Below are 18026 nucleotides of genomic sequence, written 5' to 3'. Positions count from 1 at the left end.
ATAGACATTCTAAATTCTGTAAAGAGACCTCATAAAGCAAGAGTTATTTTCAGAGCTGAATTTTTTAAAGTATGTATAGCAGACCTATTATTCAAACTTGCTTAAAATCAAACTATGGCTTTAAAAACTTATATTCTCAAAATGTATTTATAAATTTCTCACTAACATTTATTAGTAGCTTAGTTAGAATGTGAAAGTATCTAGAAATAGCAGAACTGTAACTGTAATTGCTGAATCCCTCCTAAATGTCAGACACTCTGCTCGCATGCTATGTAAATGACCTCATTTAATCATCGCAGCAATTTTGAAAGGCAGGATATCTTTTCACAGATGAAGTATACAGAAACTGAGGCTCAAAGAGGAGTAGGTAACAAATTAAACGGTGAATTTGAAGATCTTCAGTTTCATTTAGTCCCATCACTTTTGCATCAGAAATAACCTGAGGTCTAGAAAGGTTAAGTAACTTGCTGACTATCACGTGGCCAGTCAATGGCCAAGCTAGAATTATTAACCAGTCTACTGATTACCACTCTAAGAGCTTCTGAAATGACAATGTGATTTCAACATAAATGGAAAAATAGGTATTTTTACCTGAGTGGGTAATCATATGACGTTTTAGCTGATTAGCTGAAATGAATTTCTTCATACATTCTTGACAATCAAATATCTCATGAATCTGCAAAAGGGTAAATTGACAGTTAAGTCAACTGTAAAAGCCAAAAAAATGTACAGAGCTCAAGCAAAAGAACAAACATTTGGACAGTTGCTATTGTAATACCCAAACTATAGGTCATAATTCAGCCCTAAGTTTTGTTCATAGTATCCTATGTAAATTGAAGATGCGATGATCATGAGTTACCTAGTAGAATCATATCACTGAAAGAAACTATAAGATTGCACACTATTTAAATATGTAATACAGCTGATCTATTCAGTGCATAATGAATTTAAACTCTGTAAAAAATTATACCCAGTATATATTGTCTCTACTATGCACAAATTTTGACTTGGAAATACGTAACTTGATGTTAAAAAAATTCCTTTATAGTAGTCAATGCTACTTCAAACTTAAATATATGTATTATAGAACAAAACATTAATTACCATGAAAGACAAGAAGGTATATGATTTTGAAAAGTATTTAGTTCACAGCAAAACTCTCACATAATAGGAGGACCACAATAAAAAATACTGTAAGTTTTATTAGTTTTATAAGTTTTATTTAAAAAAAATAAGGGAGCAGAGCATAACTTCAGCAAACAACTGGCTAAAGAAATATTACAATTGAATATTCAATTTAGTTCTTTCCCTCCAAGACTCTAAATCAGAGAAATCAGATAGGCAATACTAAAAGCAGGTGCTTAGTTTATTATCAGAAACAATGTACAAAGCTCTAAGAGGAATAGACTGCCAGAGAGTCATATTAGAACTGTTGATCATCCCAGTGAACAAGAGCATCACACTGTTTTACTGAAGATTCAGAAATGGTTTGGTGAGGTCATGTTTTTGTTCTAACCTCATTAAAGGCAGAGCTCACAAAACTAAACTTCAGACAAGCAAAGGCCCTTCTGCAGGAAGCCAAGATACTATGTAATTAATTAATTAATTAATTAAGGCCACTTCAGCATCAAAGTCAAAGCAGAAGACCCTGAACTGGTACAGCAGTGAGTAAAAGAACAAACATGTGGATAGTTGCTACTGCAATACCCAAACTACAGATTATAATTCAGTGAGTAAAGAGAGGAGGACTGGTAAATGGCTCCCCTGATCTCAGTGACCATGGAAGAACTCAAGGCGGGGACAGTGAAAAGAGGGCACAGCCAGGGAAACAGAAGCTGCAACAAGGCTAACAGACCCCTGCTCTGCAGCCGGGGCCTCAGTTCTATGCCCGGTCACATGGCAGGTCTGAGGCTGCCAACCCGCCTGCTGCTTCTGTCAATCTGATTCTTGGTGAGTCAGTAAACTCAGCCGGAAAAAGCAGAGAAAAGTAGACAAAAAAAGATAGAGCAGAAAGAAGTCATTGCACTAGAATCTGATTTATACCCTGCTTACATGCAGTGGCATCTAATCTTGATCAGGGGACATCTGGGATCCAGAGAGAGCTCTACAGTTCCTCAGAAAACAGTGCGGGGCTGCACAAGCACTCAGAACGAAAGTACCATGCAGTACAGAAGGCAAACTCTCAGCCTAAGAAATTTTAAAGCAACATCTTCAATCATCAAAGACCTTCACAGCAATGATATGAAGTGTAAGGCTTATTTAAAGGACAGTAAGAACAGATTTGTATTCTTAAACTCTGTTTCTGTAATATATATCTTTTACATTAACAAGATACACCAAAAAAGACGATACGCCTTCCAACACACATAAGTGAAAACATATTTAGTGTACTTTCATTTTTAATGTTAAATTTATATTAGTGTATAAAATTTTAAAGACTTTATCCATATAAAAATGGCAGATGTTAAATAAAATGCTGCAGAATATACTCATATTTGTTCACTTAACTCTCCTGGCTTTTAAATCATGAAACATTTTTAAAGGTTGGATCAAATTGATATTCTCAAAATTACAAAATTATTTACTGTACCTGAAAGCATTTGTGTTGACTATTTTATTTATAGTGGAAAATTCAAGCCAAAGTTATTTTCAAAACTCCTTAAAAAGTTTAATAAAACAATCATATTTAAAGTGAAAATAACACTAATTATGCCTAATGTTAAGTACAACATATTTCGTAAACTGTGCAGTTTACTAAAATGACATGAAGGATAATGACTTGCAATTTGAAGTCTCAAAATAGATAATTTTCAAGAAGGATCATAATATATCTTACTGTAATATAGGACAGCACATAATAATGTAAGATACTATTCTAGACTATACTGTAAATTTGGTATATTCATAAAGCACCATCTACTGGCAAGATGAAATACTACAACCAAACTCTATTAGACATTAGACAAACCCAACTATAGGATCAGAATCAAAGGCTCCACACAAAAACTATTAGAGCTGATAAAAGAATTAAATAAGGCAGCAGGATACAAAATTAACATACAGAAATCATATGCATTTCTTTACACTAATAATGAAATATTAGAACAGAAAAGAAAAAAGCAATCTCTTTTAAAATTGCATCCAAAAATCCAAAATATTTAGGAATAAACCTGACCAAGGAAGTGAAAGACATATGCAGAGAACTACAAAACATTGATTAAGGAAATTAAAGATGACTTCAAGAAATGGAAAGATAGCCTATGTTCTTAGACTGGAAGAATTAATATTGTTAAAATGGCCATAATACCCAAAGCAATCTACCGAATTAATGCAATGTCTATCAAATTACCCAGGACACTTTTCACAGAACTAGAACAAAGAATTCTAAAATTCATATGGAATCACCAAAGACCCAGAATTGCCAAAGTGACACTGAAGAAAAAGAACAAAGCTGGAAGAATAACTCTCCCAGACTTCAGACAATACTACAGAGCCATAGTAATCAAAACAGCACAGTATTAGCACAAAAACAGACATAGAGATCAAGGGAACAGAACAGAGAGCCCAGAAATAAACCCACAGACTTTTGGTCAATTAATCTTTGACAAGGGAGGCAAAAATATACAATGGAGTAAAGACTGTCTCTTCAGCAAGTGGAGGTGGGAAAACTGGACAGCAGCATTTAACTCCATGAAGTTAGAACACTCCCTCACACCATATAAAAAAATAAACTCAAAATGGCTTAAAGACTTAAACATAAGACAAGATACTATAAACCTCTTAGAAGCAAACATAGGCAAAACATGACCTGACATAAATCTTGGCAATGTTCTTCTAGGGCAGTCTACCCAGGCAACAGAAATAAAAGGAAAAATAAACAAATGGGACCTAATTAAACTTATAAGCTTTTGCACAGCAAAGGACACCATAAGCAAAACAAAAAGACAACATATGGAACAGGATAAAATATCTGCAAAAGATGAGACCGACAAGGACTTAATTTCCAGAATATATAAACATCTCATACAATTTAATAATGAAAAAACAAACAACCCAATCCAAAAATGGGCACAAGATCTAAACAAGCAATTCTCCAATGAAGACATACAAATGGCCAATAGGCACATGAAAAAAATGCTCAATATCACTAATTATCAGAGAAGTGCAAATCACAACTACAATGAAGTATCACCTCACACCAGTCAGAATGGCCATCATTCAAAAGTCTACAAACGACAATTGCTAGAGAGGCTGTGGAGAAAAGGACAACCTCCTACACTGCTGGTGGGAATGCAGTTTGGTGCAGCCACTATGGAAAACAGTATGGAGATTCCTCAAAAGACTAAAAATAGACTTACCATATGATCCAGCAATCCCACTCCTGGGCATATATCCAGAGGGAATGCTAATTCAAAAAGATTCATGCACCCATGTTCATAGCAGCACTATTTACAATAGCCAAGACATGGAAACAACCTAAATGCCCTTTGACAGATGACTGGATAAAGAAGTTGTGGTATATTTATACAATGAAATACTACTCAGTCATAAAAAAGAATAAAATAATGCCATTTGGAGCAACATGGATGGACCTGGAGATTGTCATTCTAAGTGAAGTAAGCCAGAAAGAAAAATACAATATGATATCACTTACATGTGTAATCTACAAAAAGAAAAAAAAGACAAATGAACTTATTTACAAAACAAAAACAGAGTCACAGACTTAGAAAATAAACTTATGGTTACCAGGGGGGAAAGGGAGTAAGAAGGGATAAATTGGGAGTTTGAGATGTGTAGATACTAACTACTGTATACAAAATAGATAAACAACAGATTTTTTCTGTATAGCACAGGCAACTAGAGTCAGTATCTTGTAATAACCTATAATGAAAAAGAATATGAAAATGAATATATATATGTATATGTATGACTGAACTATTATGCTGTACATCAGAAATTGCCACATTGTAAGCTGACTATACTATAATTATAAGAAGAAAATGGAGTCAGTAGGAGCTGCCTGTGGAGTCAGAAAGGCTACGTCAGAGGAGCTATGCTGTCATGGAGGAAGTGCTGCCTGAGCTAGTAAGCGACTAACGTTCTACAGAGACCACGTGGGTGCTGCATTCTGCTACCAGCAGGTAGGGCTGAAGTCCCCCAAGATAGCCCTTGGAGGAAAAGTTCTTAGATTATGAAGAAAATAAATGGAAAAGAAGACATTTTTTCAGAAATAGGCCCCACAGCCAACTTTGTTGAAGCATTCTATTTGGTAAAATATCTTAAATTTCAACTTCTTAAAATCAGGGAAATAAATTATAGAATTATAAAAGTAAGATGGTATTTAGAAAATGTCTATTCAATTGGATTTAATCTTTTTGTCTCAGACTCGGTTCTGCTTCAGAAGCCTTGAGGGTGATGGGAAGAGAGGAAGAGACATAGAAGCAGCAGCATCTGGATTGGGGTTCTAGGCAAAATTTCCTTTAAAAAGTCGTTTCGGTGCTTGCTTCAGCAGCACATAAATTGGAATGATACAGAAAAAATTAGCATGGCTTCTGAACAAGAATTACATGCAGATTATTGAAGTGTTCCATATTTTTAAACAATCTGATAAAACAACCATTTGAAAACTGAAAAAAAAAGTAGTTTCATGGCACATAGAGAAGAAATTTAAAAAACACTAACCAGTTCAATGTCACATGTTAAAAATGAGAGAACACAGGCACAGTGTTACATGGAGGGCTAGTGACAGATGATGACACCCAGTGGGCTCACCCTCTGTCCAGTGCTTGTTCCATTATGTCTCCCTAAGGACCAAAAGCACTCAACATGTAGGCTATAGCCTCAGACATCTTAGCAATTTAACTACCTTATATGTCATAGGCTATTTCCAAAGCACATGGCTGGGGCTACTGCATTGAATATCATACGAATTTTAAGGTCTGTCAAGTTATTTTGGAATATATCTACATACAAATAAAGAGATAAAATTCTATTTACAAACCACACCCAAGGTAAAATTTTACTTTCACTAGTACCGTCTCCTCTCATTTTGGGTATTAAATGACTAAAAGAAAATGTATGCTTCTAGATATTCTGAAAAAGCAGCATATAAAATTAGGAAATAATCATTTATATCTTTGTTATAATAATAATATAATATAATATGATATAAATTGTTTGGACTCTGCCATGATATGAACAAAAATCTAAATTCTATTTTAATTCTGTTCTACTGTAAACTCTATTAACTAGTGCTAATGTTGTCAGGGTTAATGACTCATTTATTTTTCAGGTTAACATTCACATTAAAGTAGTAGTTTAGTAAGTTTTATGCTTATTAAAAATGTATTAAATTTATTTTCTCCTAATATAGTTGACCCTTGAATAATGTGGTGATTCAGGGGTTGGACCCACCTCTTCCCCAACTCCTACCCTCCCATCTCCTGCAGTCAAAAAACCATATAACTTTACAGAGGACCCTCCACATCTGTGCCTTTAACCAAGCCCTGATCATACAGTACTGCACTATATATTCACTGACAAAAATCTGCTACCAGTGGACCTGACCCATCCAAACCTGTGCTGTTCAAGGATCAACTGTATCAACTGTTTCTGCTAGTAAAACTTCGACATACTTGTACATTATTTTTAGCTCTTTAAAATAACAGAGCTCTTGTCTTTGTTTTGCCAAACTTAACTCTAATATGCACCCATTTTAATAGCTAAATGTCAAAGCAGAACACACTATAAATACACAAAAATATACGGTTTCCTCAAATATATAGTATTTCCTGAGCAAAGAGCAACTGACAAAGCTTGAAACCAGTATCAGGTGTTGTAAGGAAGGACTCAGCGAGACTCAATACTGCATTGGAGAAATATTTCTACTAATTCTAAACAACAATTAACAATTCAAAATATTCTTTTGCAAGAGTCTACTTTTCTGCATATCAATCTTACATTTTAGTGTATGTTAGTAGTTAATGTAAGGACAAAGCCCTGTCATTACAATATAAAAAGCCACTGAAAATTTTCATGGCAGACACTATAAATGACTAAAAGATCTTATACTAAGATAAGCATTAATCTTTATCTCACTGACCTTCCTATGTTCCTGTAGGCTTGATGCTGAAGAACACTTTTTATTGCACACTGAACATATGAGCTTTTTCTTCGGATCTCCTAAACAAAAACAACAAACAAATTACCATCATGATTTATATGAGCATATTAAGAGCAACAGATACAGTGTTTCTAGGTGATATATAATTTCTAAACAGGTATTTCATCTTTTTAATTTATAACTCCAAGAGTTTTAGTGTTGTAGATATATTCATTAAATTCAGATAAAGAAGAGGTTACATTTTAACATTTAAATACATTCATATTATTATACAAATCAAAATAAAGCCCAATTTTATCTTCTTCCATAGTGATTTTATATATATAGTATATCATTTCATATTTCAAACTTCACAGTGGTTATAGAAAGACTCAATAAAATAAAATTTTCAAAATGTGATGTAATAACAGTATCATGTATTATTACCATAAATAACCACAGAATGTTTCTTCAACTTTTGATTGATTTCAAATATACAAAAAGTAAACAAATAATAGAATGAAACACCATGTATCCATTACCTGGCCCCAAAATGACTAATCCATGGCTTTCCTGCCACAACCTCAACCCCATCCACTCCCCCGCTTCTCTACTATCTTGGAAAAAATCCAGAATCGGTAAAAAACGAAATTACAAAATAATTTTATTTTATTAAAAGAGACTATGTTTATGAGAGAGAAACACTTTTAGAAAAAGGAAAATCCTAATTTTCATCTTATTACTCAAGATACTTATTTCATATAATACACGATTTTTAGCACGCTAAATATTAACAGCCAAGAAAAATCTTCTTGGTGACTGACAGGTAATATGGCTATTAAAGGAGGAAAATTCTCCCAAGCAAAATGAATATCTAACAGCATGTATTTGGTCATCAATTCTCTGTATATATCTATTATATACGAGGGGCCACTGAAGGATTATTTCCTCTTTTCCAGCTCGCACTAGCTGGGATTTCCCTCCTTCAATCCATAATCCTTTACTGCCTTAGCTTATCCCTCATATCAGCTGCTCTTTGAGACTAGACTTTATTCCTTCCCAGCAGGCAGGTCAGAGCTTGAGGGAGAGAAGAGAAGTGACTTCCACAACCACCCCTTCGACTGTATCCCAATGCTCCTGCCCCCGCTCCTCCAGCTGGAGTCACAGGCAACACACCAGCCCCCCATCTCTGCTCCTTAAGTCTTCTATCCTTCCTCCTAGAACTGGAATCCTAGCTCCTCTGAACAGAAATAAGGGAAAAGTTTATGACTGTTTGCCTGAGAATGCAGATAAACGTCATGTCCCATAAATACAAAACCTCTTGATCAGCATCCGCAGAGTCTAATCAAAAGAGAAAGATGGGTAAGGTGGTAAGACGGTTAAGGTGGGGTAAGGAAGGCACCCTCTTCACGGTTTCCTCTTGAGTGGCCATGAAGGTCACCTCCCTGTGAGCTTCCCTAGGCTCAAGGACAACAGCACCTGCAGAGCTGCAACTAGATTTCGTACCATTTTAGTTTTACTATATTCAGATAAGTCTGATATTTGACTTTCAAATTCAGCTTTAAAAAATAGTCAGGAACACACTACTTAGAAAGGTAAGAGGTGCATGAAAAAGTAATACAACTGTACTGAATACATAGTCTTTTAAGCGTTGTGAGTTTCAGCATAACGTGGGTTAGGTATGCTTCTGGGAGCTGGTCTGAGAACCTACCCACCATATGTTACAGTTTCTATGGAAAAAAGTGATCCATATTTTAAAATTCAGCTTCTCTCTTTTCAGCATCTTCAATTCGTATCACCTAACAGGGAACATTTGTCATCGTCAATAGTAAAAGCTGCAAGATCTTCTCTTTCCTTGAATACCTTTGTCTCTCTACAGTAAAGGGTTCTACAGCCATATGTGTGAACATTGCTTTTTTGTTATTCTGAATATGGAATATTCTTTCCCTCAATGCCTGCGGTGTTCACGGAGGAAAGTGAAGAAGCAAGAGAGAGGCTGTGAATGAGAGACACATTGTGTACCAATCCCAGCAAAAAGCAGCCATGGTGACCTTTGGCTGAAATATAGTACGTTTCACATTTTATATGATCTACAACATAGAAAAATAAAAAAAAAAGACTTCCTTTTATAAATTATTTTCTCCAAAATCACCATGAGTTTTCAGAATCAGTAATATTTTAATATCCATGACCAGTTACAAGAAGCCTCAAAGAAATTATGCTTATAGCACAGTCTGAGGACCACATGCCCAATAACAAGAATGCAAGTTTCCAGACTGTCAGTGTGCATCTGGTTTTTTACTTAGTTCAGCAAAATTAACTTTAAAAATGACATGAAAGATTTGTTATAATACATTGCAGACAAAGATGGAGAAAATTAAGAACAGTGTTTTAAACATAACAGCTTTTTAAAAACAAAAACTATGAAGAGACAGGTCTACTGAAAAGTTTTGCACGCATAGGAAGGGCCCAACTATAAAGAATTCAAAAAAAAAAATGCCATCTTTGATAAATCAGCCATATATTCTTCGAAAAGAAAGAAATCAGAACACTGTAAAGCCTGAGTGACGGGCACCATTCTGAAGCTGTATTTCATAAGGCTGTACTGTCTGCCACCTTGAGATTTCAAGTACAGCTTGCAGCCCAAATCGATGTAAAGTTAGGGCCAGTGGTCATGCACACACTAGCTTCTATAACTAGCATTAAAGGAGACACTTTCTGGACAATGAGCAAATAAAAGAAACAGAAGCTGACTACCAATGATCCTTTTCTCTTGAATGTGAGAATAAACAAATCAGGAGAAGAGAAATACACTTTCCTCATATCCAGAAAGACATTTCCACTCAGAAGCCAAGGACAAAAGTAAACTCATGAGAAAAACACAGGTACAGAAGGACATGAGGAATGCCAGGAACCTCAGCCTCCTTTAAGGAAAAGATGGAGGAAGTAAAAAATTAACTCTGACAATACTCATCTGTTCATTTTAGTGCAATAGATTCAATCCCTAAACCAAATACATTTATCATGTGCTAAGCAGATGAAATCTAAGTGACAAATTTTCTATTTGTCTTATTGTTTAGCTAGTCATTAGAAGGAATTCAAATAGTATCTCTTTTACAAATCCAAATATGTTCAATTCCCATGTCAAAATGTAGCCAGTCATTTTCTCCAATATAGGAGAAATATAAGGATCTTTTTAGTGGAATTTTATTGTAGAAATATTAAGGCAGAAGGGCATCACTTAATAGTTTTAAAATGTATCTAGTAAAACAGAAATTTCACATGCTAAAACATTGAAATTATTATTTAAAACATTCATTCTTAACGTACCTGGCTACCAAGCACAACTAGACCTTAGCTGAAGTTTCTGGTTATGATTAATGCAGAGATAGGAAAAATGACACATATTGCTGAAATCAACTTAAAAAGAAACAGCGTTCAATGAAAGAAAAAAAGTTCCACTGCCAGAGCTCCACATCTGTGTGAAATACACTGAAAAGGCAAGCTCTCTCCTTGACAGTGAGAATGAAAAACAGATCTCTGCAGCCTGGGGAGAGGAAGCCCCCTTTATAAACGACCCTTCGATGACTTCTTACCGGCGTGGACATTTTCCTGGTGTCTTCTCAGGGCATCCTTGCTCTTCAGCCTCTTTCCACAGCTGTCAGCCTTGCACACAAACCTGGCATCTCCCCGGCAAGTCTCCTGGTGCTGCTCAAAACTACAAGACAACCAGGAAAGGGGAACAGGGAGAAGAAATGGTGAAGTCACCTGCAATCTTGGAACATCCCGGGAGGCTTCTGTAAGGCATGCTCCCCTGTAGAGTTTCGGGGTCCTTACAAGCGTTACCTGGGCAGGTAAGAAGGACAGCACTGAAATTCTGTAGCCACATGATACTAAAGCACTAAGAAGCACGAAAGCATGCATGCCAGAAATGACCCACACTATACAACAGCCATCTGACAACTCAGACACAGAACCTCAACGCTGAGCTGAAGGAAGAATTGCAAACAGAGCACTGAAAACTTGGTGAAGAATCCTTCAGACTGCTTTTCGCTGAGCACTGAAGAACACTGAGGGGAGATAGAAGAAAAAGAAAGAAAGAAAACTGGAAGTCTAAGACAAAATCTTATGAAAATATCTCTACTTGGAATGATCTGTCTTTTCATTCTGCCTTTTGCTCTTTAAAATTTTTAGTAACACCTAATTTAGCCATAAGACTCAGCCCAGTAAAAGTATCTTTGGTGTAGAATATATAATATTATATTCAATAAAAGCTGACCAGAATGCAGTTTTAGAATCTATTCATTAACAACTATATAGCTTTTGCTTTTTTTTAAGAGTTTATAATAAAATTTCCAAATGTATCATCTGTTGCTGTTCTAAAAGTGTAAAATTTTAAAGTTTATTTTGAGCAGAAATTTCTCATCTCAAATTTTATAAGCAAAAGTAGATGCATACATGAAAACAGTCTTAATATGAAATACAGCATGGTTCAGAATTTTAATGAATAAAAAAATGAAACATTATTATGTTAAAGATTTCTTGCTTATATGCAAGGTGACATTCTGTTAAAATAAAAGTTTATAAATAGACATATCTAGTTGCTCACTTTTAATTATTCATGATACTGAAAAATATTTAAGTAAAAGGATAACTTTAATGATGTTAATATAAATAGTTAACATAATAAATGGTGCAGAGCAATGCGTGGGATTGTTTAATTCATTTAATAGCCTGCACCTAGTCGTGTTTAAATTAGTTCTCCAACATTGCTATGAAATACACAGTGCTTCACAAAATGTCTTTGCGTCCTTTATACTCTGAACTCTCTCCATTCCTTAAACTTTTTTTTTTTTTTTTACTTATTGCAGAGGGAATATCAAGTACAGACCACTGGAACTCGATCTGCCACCTCAAAGCACTAGCTAAATTATGAATGTCGGATTTCAGATTAGTAAACCAATGAGCTTAATATTTAATGGCAAGTTATTAAATGGACAAAGGCTGATTAGCATAAATAATCTTACTTGTTAAACTTCATAATCAGAATATTTCAAAAATCAACAACCTATACTCAGAAAAGGTAAGTTGATGACCATACAGAATGCTTAATTGCTCTACACACACCATCACACATACAGGTTAGAAACTATCAGACAAACCAAGTGGAATAAAGTGTTAGCTTATAATTTTAGAGACACTCTGTAATGTACGCACTGTCTTTGCAAAGCCTGCTTAACTGGGAATTTCTTCCCGCAGCTCTTGCACTTAAATTCCTTCTCCTCTGTGGGTTTCTGGTGCAATGTCTGAAGATGCTCAGCAAGAATTTCCTCACTGGTAAAACTCGATTCACACTGGGGACAGGCATAGTCCTCTTTACAGCCAAAGCGATCTGCATATTTACAAGCAAGCAGATTTATAAGACAAAAATGAAGAGCCAAGAATTGCTCAGTTTTGCCCTCATTTTTAAAATCAAAATTAATTGTCTTTAGTGGTACCAGATTAGTAAATTCTTATTATCTCTATGAGTATAAATAGGCTGTCCATGAAAAATAATAGGAAGTGTTGCTAGAGAATAATACATTATTTCAAAAATCATTTAACTTCCATTTCATCAAATTAATACAAAATCAAAATCAATTTTTAATTTACCCTGTAATGTTAACTTTTCACATCAAAGAGCTATTACAAATGTCGAATTGGAAAGCCAAAGTCTTCCCTGAAACAGGTCATGTTGAGTTCACTTTTAGCTGCAAGAGAAGAGAAAAATCCAACCAAGAGGAACTACGCTGAGTTACCAAGGGGAATCTCACATATATGTGAAAAAAGACCAAGGTCATAAAAACAGCACTCATTACAGCAGGTAGAGTGAGGCTCCACTGTCTCTCTGGCTCGTCCCATGTGGACTGTCACGGCTCTATCCAAATTTTTCAAAGCGTGCTATTTAAATTATATAGATTTGTTTCTGCTTATCAAATAAGATTAGATTTAGGAAAAATGTAGAAAATATGAAGAGAATAAAAGCCACCAGTGGTCCCATAAACAAGAGAACTAGCATCTATCTCCATGCCTGACTTTGGTGCATTCAAATTTTCAGCTCAGTCTAAGAACAGCTACCTTTCATGCCATTTCATATATTGCTGTTTTTTCCATTCAACATTTTTCTCAAGTCAAAAAGTTTTTTTTAAACTCAAGGTACCATAACTTACTTATTTAACCAAACTCTCCATTGTTTGATATTTGAGTGAATTTTTTGTTTCTTTTGCTGGTTGTTTGGTTGTTTTTGCTTTAGTTTTGGATTTTTAGTTTGTTTTTTTTGGGGGGGGGGGTTATATTTTGCTTTTATAAACAAAATTGAACTCTAAAATAAAAATATCAACAATGTAAGTACCTGATTCATATGATCTAAAAATCTGTTTAAGTTTCTGTTTATTCTTTTTACAAAAGTAATGGAAATTGACATTTTGTAAAGAAAAACTGGGATGAAAATAGTTAAGTAGGAGACTTAGTTTTAAGGGAAAATAGTGGACACTAATACCATACCTTGATATTGGTTGGAGTATTATTTTCAATGTTGGGGGCAATGTTGAAAATAAATACATTGAAAATAAATAAAGAAAAGAAAAGAAAGAAAACAGAATAATACAGAATTAATTCTCATCACCCCAAATCTGACATTCTAAACAGCATAATGCATATTTGAAAGATGGACAGACTGTCCTCATCTTCCTAAATAATCCAACTAAGATAAAGAAATAGAAACGTAATCTGGCAATACTGGGAATACTCATACTTTCTCAGCCAATGACACAGAGTTAGAACAGAAAATCCATTAAAAGACATTCCTACCACAGTGACAAAAGAAACTTCTGAAGTGGCTTTGCTAAGTAAATGGGAAAAATACTCTGTAGTTTAAGTATCAGCCTATTACAAAATGTGAACACCTATAACATCATTTACATTTCCCTCAACCTCCATCAGGAGCACCACACATAACAGAAACAAGCCCTAATAATACCAGATTATTCCCCGGGGATGACACACATGCGACATCTACCTCCTGGACTGCAGGGCTGATTTGGGCAGCTCCACCCAGGGTTATCATGCGTTTTTGGTGACCCAACTGGAACAGCCTAGCAGTGCTGTACGGCTCTACGACTGGAGCAGAGAAAGACTTCCAGAAGCTCCAGATTCTCAAAGGATCTCAAACAGGAGTGAGGTCCAGGAATAATCCCACAGGGCCCAGCAGGACCTCTGCACACCTCTGAACTCAGCTTTCCACATGTGCAGATGAGGAAGTAAAGTCTCAGAGTTAGTGACCGGCCCAGTTACAACACTGATTAATGGCAGGTTCGGGGCCAGAATACAAAAATCCTCATTACCACCACCCACCAGTGAGAGCAGTGGGAGCCGGGAGCTGCCACTGACTTTGGCAGTGCTACGGGGCACATCCATCACCCCTCACCCGGCATTCTCTTCCTGCTGAAAGACAAGCACGCTACAGGACACTCTCTGAGAGCAATCCTGACAAAAACTAACTTTATTTTGAGATCACCCCATTATAATGCAATTATAATTCAAGCACAGCTCAAACTATATTTCTCCTACAACTTTCAATCTCTCAGACTGTCAATTAGAGGTAATACCTTTTCTGCCAGCTGTTGATTGTCCTTTAGAATTTTTGACTTCTCCTTCTTTGATCATTGTCATAATTTGCTGTTCTTCATCATCAGCCTCCATGTCACTGTCCAGGTAGCCAATCAGAAGCTCTGTATCTGTTTCTATATCTTCAATTGCCAAATAGAAAATATTTTCTCCTTCCTGATATAAAATTTAAAAAAAAAACTGTTGAATGACCAATATATCTCAATAATAACAAAAGAAATGCTAAATCATTCATTTGTTTCTGACAGTATTTAAGAAATCATTTTAAGATACAGTGAGTACCATGTGTTCATGATAAGTTACCATTATTTTTTATATCTCCAATTGATCTGGACACTGGCAAAGGAAACTGACAATATTTAGTCACCTAGCAAATAAAATACAAATAGATATTAAAGATAGTGACATTTATATACATATATATATGTATATATTAAATGAAATAAGGATAATTATTATTTAAATTTCTAAAAGTAAATTTAGAATCAGTAATTGGCTTTGTGCAGTAACACTTTGTGAAGGTCCATAAATTCAGTAGAAAAGAAAACTCTTGAGCACTGGTGTCATTTCTGAAACCAAACAGAGAGCAATGAGATAGCGATGATTTAATTATGATTGGTACTAAACACAATACTGAAAGGAAAAAGACCTTTCAATTTACAACACAAATCAAAGGAACTGAAAATGAACCCGAAAGAATTTCCAAAAGCTGGACCTGAAATAGGAAAAAGACTAGGCACTTGGAAGGTTCAAAGCATTGAGTGGATCATCATGTGTACCTAAATCCCACTAAAATGACAGAAAAGAGAAGAAAACAAGTTCTACCATCAACATCCCAACACTTTTTAGAAAATTCTAGAAGATAGAAATTAGACAGAGTTGAAATGACAATGCAGAAGACATCTCAGTCCATAACAGACTGAGAAGAGGAATGCTGCAAAGAATAACCCAAGGAAACTCCAAAGCAACTCCACACTTGGAATCAACTGATACGAAAGCCCCTCTGGGCCTGGGGCCAATCACCAGGGAAGCCAGAACCGGGGCTGCTTAGCTGGCTGTCCCCAGGAGAAACACCCAGAACTGCTGTCTTTTACAGAGTCGAGAATTTGTTCTGGGAGGGCTGCTAGTTTTGGTGGCTGAGATAGAGAAGCAGAGCAAATTTACTGGACCTCTGTGGTGGGCAAGTGAGGGAAAGGACAAGGACTATAAGGTCCATCCAGGAGTGAAATCCAATAAAGCAACGAACACAGAACAAAGCCTTCTCTCCATTGGCAATGTCACAGCACTTATATTTGGGAGGAAGAGACAGAGGAAGAGGTGGGGTAGTGGGGAGGAAGAGGAATGTGTACTGAGTGTATATATGTATGTGTGTATTATGTGTGCACAAGCAGAACCTCATGAAAGATTGTAAAAGTGTGCATCAAACCGTTACAAAGCTATCATTCTGAAGCTGGGAGAAGGAGCAGTCTATATTGAATACTGTCTTAGTTTCTTTTTACAACAAAGATTACTTCGTAATTTTAAAAACAATAAATATTAGAAAATTCCATGGGAGAGACAGAAATGATGATCATATGCATCAAATACTGTGCAAGGGAGGACTGACTCAAAAGTTCAAAGCAGGGAAGCAAATCTAGCCATTAGCTGCAGTTAATTAAATGAAGTTACTGTAATATTTAGAGCAGTGGAAGTTCATGAATTTCATTCCTCCAGAAACACAAAAAGTTATTTCTAATTAAGAACACAGTTAACTTCTATACAATTGTTAATCTTAGGGCAACAAAAACAAACAAAAAAACACAATGTGGACATTCAGCAAAAGAGAGATTTCTTTTTAAATTAATTCAGAAGCGATACTTTCCAGGGTTTGGTAAATTAATTCAGAAGCGATACTTTCCAGGGTTTGGAAACTACTTGCTAAGAGAGTCATTCAAAGCAACAAAGGACTCATCTAATGAAGATTTCAGAAAATAATCATAAATCTTAGGGCTTATCTGATCAATATCCAAGAAAGTTAATTGAAATGTCTTTCCAGCATACTAGTCATTAATTTTGTGAAGACCTTCATAGCATGAAGAGAAGATAATAATTTTTAATTTTAAAACATTATAGCATTAACTTAATCTGCAATCCTAAGACATAGCATGCCTATTTAGGGGTTCTTTAATAAAAGAAAATTTTAATATGCCAGTTAAAACTTTGATTTAATAAAACTAATGTCAGCATTACAAGCTCCAAGGATCAACTAACTACATGATCTGTCTGCACACTAAACGTGTGATAAGAAGAGGAACGTCATGACAGTTATTACTCCCATCTATTTATTTCACGGAGATACCTAGATATCTTTCTATGTGTAATTCCTACCACCGCCCAGACCAAGAGTCTCTTCCTTTTCATTTGCTACCACGCTGGTTTTAAGAAGTATCCTCTTAAATTGCTTCCTTGCCTATACTTAGCTGAGTTAACCACCCAACAGCTCTTCATTATCTTACTCTCCTGCCCGATTTCTAATCCCTGGAGCTCTTTTAAACTCTCTGGGGTGATTCTCCCCACCTGTAGGCTCATCTCAGGCCCAGTGTCCTGCCCTTTGGCAAAAAGGTTTTAAAGAGAGTTGACCCACCACTCTGAGACCCAGCATCAACCCCCCAGTTGTCATGAGCCTGGCCACGACCTCCAGCTTTGATAACTGTTTTAATATTAGCTTGAAATTTACTTCTGTTTCTCACAGCTATGGTTTCGGGTCATTGGGTTTGTGGCGTATTCCCCTGAGCACAGTTCCTCCACAAAATAGTCATTTCTTGCATTTACATTTTAGGGATCAGCCGCCTTCCTGGGACTTTGCCTGGGGGTTGGGGTCCTGCTTATGGTTTCTGTCAGGGGCTCCTGGTGATTTTGCTGAAAACCCAACTTTAACTGCAAGAAAGCTATTCAATATCACAGTCTGTTCAAAAGCATATACTCCTCAGTCACTGGTTTTCACTGTATTAGTGATCTGGATACAACCCAGAGTGAGTGATTTAATAATTGTTATGCATCTCTTGAATTACTGTTCATCATTGTGAATTTTTTGGTTTTTGTTTTTCAGTCTTGCTGCATTTTGCTTTATTTTATTTGTATATCATCTTCAGTTAATTATGTCTACCGTAAGCTGTTTGTAGTATCAAAAAATTGCAACAGTCTAAACATCTGACAAAATAAGTTGGAAAAAATAAATGTCTAGCAATTGGTTTTAAAAGATTCATCAGAGTCATTTTTA

General features: G+C 35.6%; 1 protein-coding gene and 1 pseudogene across 3 annotated transcripts in view; one reads left to right on the top strand and one right to left on the bottom strand.

Annotated features, from left to right (window-relative positions):
- PRDM5 (PR/SET domain 5) overlaps nt 1-18026 on the bottom strand; it is a 160469-nt gene that overhangs the window by 79676 nt on the left and 62767 nt on the right. For 2 of the 3 annotated variants that reach the window (XM_064477360.1, XM_031466699.2), the window contains exons 4-8: nt 14749-14923; nt 12320-12494; nt 10699-10820; nt 7103-7182; nt 592-676 (exon numbers count right to left, since the gene is read on the bottom strand). In XM_064477360.1, coding sequence (XP_064333430.1) covers nt 592-676; nt 7103-7182; nt 10699-10820; nt 12320-12494; nt 14749-14923 — 637 coding nt within the window. Of the gene's footprint in view, nt 1-591; nt 677-7102; nt 7183-10698; nt 10821-11079; nt 11173-12319; nt 12495-14748; nt 14924-18026 lie in introns of all 3 variants that reach the window. The other variant, XM_031466691.2, reaches the window with a different exon arrangement.
- On the top strand, nt 5497-5597 carry LOC116148979 (U6 spliceosomal RNA; annotated as a pseudogene).

The sequence above is a fragment of the Camelus dromedarius genome, chromosome 1 (genome assembly GCF_036321535.1).
Source record: "Camelus dromedarius isolate mCamDro1 chromosome 1, mCamDro1.pat, whole genome shotgun sequence".
NCBI lineage: Eukaryota > Metazoa > Chordata > Mammalia > Artiodactyla > Camelidae > Camelus > Camelus dromedarius.
The sequence above is the reverse complement of the archived record's forward strand: the minus strand, read 5'-3'. Positions and strand labels throughout refer to the sequence as shown.